The 5,217-nt window shown below is 40.0% G+C and overlaps 1 protein-coding gene across 1 annotated transcript; it reads left to right on the forward strand.

The window, feature by feature from the left end:
* Positions 1–1,932: 1,932 nt before the first annotated feature.
* LOC149147665 (zinc finger CCCH domain-containing protein 18-like) lies at positions 1,933–4,061 on the forward strand. Its single transcript, XM_089441913.1, has 6 exons — positions 1,933–2,041; positions 2,136–2,903; positions 2,955–3,360; positions 3,554–3,649; positions 3,702–3,774; positions 3,891–4,061. Exons 2-6 carry the CDS (start codon positions 2,144–2,146, stop codon positions 4,059–4,061), a joined length of 1,506 nt encoding a protein of 501 aa, XP_089298039.1. The 5' UTR covers positions 1,933–2,041; positions 2,136–2,143.
* Positions 4,062–5,217: the final 1,156 nt, after the last annotated feature.

Below are 5,217 nucleotides of genomic sequence, written 5' to 3' on the forward strand. Positions count from 1 at the left end.
TTGGTCTATGCTTCGTATCATTTACACAGTGTGTTCCAATTGAACCTTCTGCATGTGGTTGATAGAAGGTTCAAATGGAAAAAATAACCTTGCTCTAAACACAACTATAGAAGTCTGGAGATTGGTATTGGCTGGAAAATTTCAATTGCTTCATTAGTGTTGTGACGTGTACAGGAACATTCCCAACATAATATCTCCAAGAATACTTGGAAACTACTTCTAGAATTCACTCAACATAAACCCACAAATTTCAAAGGCTATGATCCTCAGGGCAGAAGATAAACTCAACTTCATAACAAATATGGAGTGCCTCTGTTAAATACAGCTCTGTCTACTCAATTAGCATTGCAAGCTAGCAGCCAAGCAGTGGACCAATCTAGAATGGAGGCTTTGATATTGCCATTTCTAGTTTCTACAAACAACACCAGCTTCACATGCCTTCAGAAGGATGGTGAGTATAGAGGTGATCGTAGAGAAGTTGCACTCAGAATTGCATTGAACACAAAAACTAAAACTCAAAGACCTGATTGGCATACTGAATAACAAAGGTACATCTTGTTATTCCATTGCCCACTAACTATTGTGCAAGCTACACTGAAGACAGAGATCTTTGTACCAGACATAGAACAAAGGTCAGAGGTCAGAGGTCAGATATTATTACTTGAATACACATATAATTGTATCTCATAAATAGGCCATAGGCAGAAAATAGAGAAATACATTAACCTTATAGCCACAAACTCAGATTAGTAATGTCGCAAATCCAAAGGAATAGTTAATGAACATCCCCTGCCTCTCTAACTACAGAGAAAACATGAAAATAAGTCCTTTATATCACAGGTTAGCTTAGTCAAAACTTCATCCAAGGAGATTGTTTCATGTATATAATTATGTAATCACAAGTCATTTCACTGCAATTTTGGAGTGAACTTCACTTGTGTTTGCGGTGTTGGTTTGTCCTCACTCAAGGAAGTGAATATTGTATGCAGTTCCCTTATTTTTGGATGTGTGAATAGGACTAATTCTGATCATAGACTAATTCACATCATTCTTTGGCGTGTCTGTTGATAGTAAGTACAGATTCCCTTATTTTGGGATGTGTGAATAGATTAATTCAGATCACAGTGAACATATTGCTTCATTATTCTCAAACATTTTTGTATATTAGTCCCCTCACAAAGGTACCATTACACTAAAGGGGGGAGAATTATAGTGTATTATGGTGTGTCATAAATATACTATATTTACTTGCTTAAGTTCTCAAAACTTGCAGATGCAGTTGATTTTCTGTGGGGCATATTGTTCGGTCTTTCCTTTCTAGAGGTAGGTTAAAATGCTAGATAAAGGGAAATACTAGCACAACCACACTAAACGATGGTTTGTGTAGGTAGATAGGAATTGAAGAGACAGTTGACCCAATAGAAATGTACGCTGACTTGCAGAAGATGTAAGCAGTATACTTGAAGTGTTGTGCTACAATTCAAAGTGGTGTTGAATGAAAGCAATTCTGTGAAAAAATCTTACAGCAAGAAAGCACAAAGAAAATGATGAAACCCCTCTGGAAAACTAATTCAGAACACTTACCTGTCTCTACATCTTGAAAAATAATGGGGAAGAGTTCACGCTTCACTAAGTTCATTGGCTGAAAAGGGAATATGAAAAGTACTTAAAGCCTACCTCAAACATTTCTGTTAGCCTTTTGGACGAGAATGAAATAAAGCCTACCTCAAACATTTCTGTATATTAGTCCCCTCACAAAGGTACCATTACACTAAAGGGGGGAGAATTATAGTGTATTATGGTGTGTCATAAATACCATCCTGTACAGCATCATCATTTCCCAACATTCTTATTTTTGAACCCTTGAGGCTTCTTATAAAATTGTTTTGCCCATTACCAAGTTTCAATGGTTGGAACCTTTACTGATTCAATTTCTTTGTTCCCAGTATTTGATAGCAGAGAGTTTCAATTTCTGTGTGTTTCTATGAATTTCATGGAGAAGGATTGTTAGACCAGATTAGTTAGGTTGAGTGGCCTTACGGTGAGCTTTTGAAAATGCATTGTGTGGCTTTTTCAAAAGTTAAGTTAGTTGTAGGAAATGTAATGTAATGTAATCATAATAAATTGTGTTGCAGTGTACATTATGGATTTGATGTTTCCAGTTGTAGAAGGCAAAATGGATACATATGAAGCAACAAGGATTGTGTTCACAAGGATTCAGAGCATAGAACCAGAGAATGTGTCCAAGATCATTGGGTATTTGCTTCTTCAAGACCTGGGAGATCAAGAAATGATTCGCTTGGCATTTGGGCCTAATACACTCTTACAGTCCATGATTTCCAAGGCCAAGACAAAGCTTGGTTTATCATCTCCATCCCCTCTTCAATCACCTCTGCACTACACTCAGTTTTATAATTTGTTGTCTCGCTCATTCTCTTCTCCAGCACCCAATGGCTTTCATGGGGGAACTCACATTCCACATGAGCAACAGCAGGATTCAACATTGTTCGCCCATCATGAAGTCTTGAATCCAAACCGTTTTGTAACTGATGAGCACATCGACTTTATCAATTTTAGCCACCAGCAAAGCTTACCTAGTGATCACAAATTTTCAGACTATCATGACCAGTTACTGAAACTCAGGGATGATTTTCAGCTTCAAGATCATCTCTTCTATCCCACTGAGAATCTTGATTCCTACAACCTACCAAATGATAGTCATGTCTATACAGAGATGCTCTCTTTCTTGAATGGAAGCGAGATAGGACTAAATCACAGGCGATCTTATTCCATGACAGACGTTTCTGTAAGTTGTGAGCCAGTTTCTTGGAAACCATGCTTGTATTTTGCCAGGGTATATTGCAAGCATGGCTCCAGCTGCTGTTTTACTCACAGTTATTCATGCTATGACAACGTCTCGAGTTCAATTCCCTTGGATCCCCGCTCCGAAGAAGCTTTCTCCGTGGAATCATTGGAGATATTAGAGTTAGAACTTCAAGAATTATTGAGAGGAAGACGGGCCCCTGTTTCCATTGCTTCCCTACCTCAACTCTATTACGAGAGATTTGGGAAAACCCTGCAAGCCGAGGGATACTTGACTGAGAGCCAGAGGCATGGGAAAGCAGGATACAACTTGACAAATCTATTAGCACGCTTGAAGAATACAGTAAGCCTCATTGATAGGCCTCATGGTCAGCACGCCATTGTTTTAGCAGAGGATGCTAACATGTTCACAACTTATAGGCCAAGTGAACGAGATCCCTACTATTTGAGTGGTGTCAGCTCTGGATCCCGTCAAATTTACATGACATTTCATGCTAAAAGCACCTTCATGGAGGAGGATGTTTCCAACTATTTCAGGTATGTAGTATCAGTTTCTATTATATTATCCAGTGCGGCTTTCTTGGTGGGTGGAAGGGGTAGTTAATATGGTTTTACCAGGGTTCTATGTCCTGCCAGTGACATGACATGCTTGTGCTGGTTAGTAATTGACACCAGGTGCAGGTCCCGGGCATAAAAATATCTTAAAAAAATCTATTGTTGCCCCTTTCAGGATATACGGACCTATAGAGGATGTGAGAATTCCATACCAACAGAAGCGTATGTTTGGATTTACAAGCCTGAAACTGCTATCCACCAAGGTTTACAGGTCTCAAGATGATTAAAAGATGATTGTTTCTAGGTCGAAATTTAAAACACAGGAAAGTAGGACTGCAGAGCGGAATTGCAGAGTGGAGGAATTGTAGAGCAGGAGGCGCCAGCTCGAGGAGGAAGGTGAGTGAGCAGCCGCAAGATCGCACCTCCTCAATTCGAATTGTAACCTGCAATAACTCTCTGCGGCTGCCATTCCAGCTCGTCCCCGATCTGTGAGGGGATGTCAAGATTTCCAGCTGCGATCGGATCCATTGTCAGGGAATCTCAGGATTGCTAGGGGAGGGTGGTGGAGAAGGAGGGTGGCAGAGCTAGGGGAGTGTGGCGGAGGGCGGAGGGATTGCCGGCGGCCGGAGCCAGACGATTTTTCGGGTGGTGATGGAAAACGGGCCATTCCTCCGCCTAGGTAGACTACTCCAACGAAGGTTGCAGGAGGAGATGGGACAGGTCTGACAGTGGTAGCAGATAAGAGAGTGGAAACGTCGAGGTCGAAAACAGACATGGCAGAAGTCACCATAAAGAGTTGTACAACTGCCGAAAAACCGAGATGGTCGTGGAACTATTAATGGAATGTATGACCATCCATCCATTGCAATGTCACATCAATTTCTAAAAGGTCGCATTATAGACTACTCCAATTTCAATGCGTTAACCATTTTCTTGCACAAGCTGGCATCGGCGGGTGCTGTACATTTACTCTATTGCACAAGCTGGCATCGATGGGTGCTATAGCCCTGTACTTTTGAATTTAATTCCATGCCTGGAGCTATTGGCTAGACGGCGCTTAGACAACAAAAGATGTCATACATAACACAAGCTTCTGGTTGCAAAAGTTTTCCGAGATAAACAATTTCGATAGTGAATATCAACCTCTGTCTCTATAAACAGAGACGGAAAGGTGGGTCCAAAAAGCCACGTAAGTACATTAAGTGAATCTGCAATTAGGTTAAGAGTTGCCATCTTTTAGTAATATTTTAGAAATGGACACTTTAATTAAAAAAAATTGATAGATTGTCATAAAATAATTTTAATATTTTTTAATTTTTGAATAAAAATTAATTTTTTTTCTCTTTTTTTAACATAAATATTAATTTCAACTTGCTTAGTTAATAATAATAAATAACTGAGAGCTTTAACCTGTTTAGTTAATAATAATAAATATAGTCAAAATATTCTTTCTACTCTTTATACAAAATCCTAACTTGTTCAATGGTCTCTTCGAAGGGACAACACCCCCTTTCCCTCTCAGTCTCCTCTTTCGCAAGTTCATAAGGTTGGGACAACACCCCCTTTCCCTCTCACTCTCCTCTTTCGCAAGTTCATAAGGTTGGGACAACACCCCCTTTCCCTCTCACTCTCCTCTTTCGCAAGTTGATAAGGTTGTGGCCTTTCGTGGCGTGGTTTCCTCCTTGCCAAAATGCCATCAAATAATAGCTCAACAATCGTAGTTTGTTAAACAAAAGGATGAGGTTAGGATATTTCCCTCTCGATTGGTGCATGAAGGACCTCACTTGCTTACTCTGAAAAAACTCTCATCAGGAAATTTATTGGTATGTGGCCCTCCCC

Source organism: Pinus tabuliformis, chromosome 9, assembly GCF_031772625.1.
Source record: "Pinus tabuliformis cultivar Carrire ecotype Pingquan chromosome 9, CPIR1, whole genome shotgun sequence".
NCBI lineage: Eukaryota > Viridiplantae > Streptophyta > Pinopsida > Pinales > Pinaceae > Pinus > Pinus tabuliformis.

What these genes read in the sequence shown, in the direction of transcription:
- LOC149147665 (XM_089441913.1), top strand. Translation starts at nt 2,144, where the DNA reads ATGGATTTGATGTTTCCAGTTGTAGAAGGCAAAATGGATACATATGAA. An exon ending in TTTTACTCACAGTTATTCAT is followed by an intron (nt 2,904 to 2,954) that starts GCTATGACAACG and finishes GCTCCGAAGAAG; the next exon opens with CTTTCTCCGTGGAATCATTG. An exon ending in CTATCCACCAAGGTTTACAG is followed by an intron (nt 3,650 to 3,701) that starts GTCTCAAGATGA and finishes TTTAAAACACAG; the next exon opens with GAAAGTAGGACTGCAGAGCG.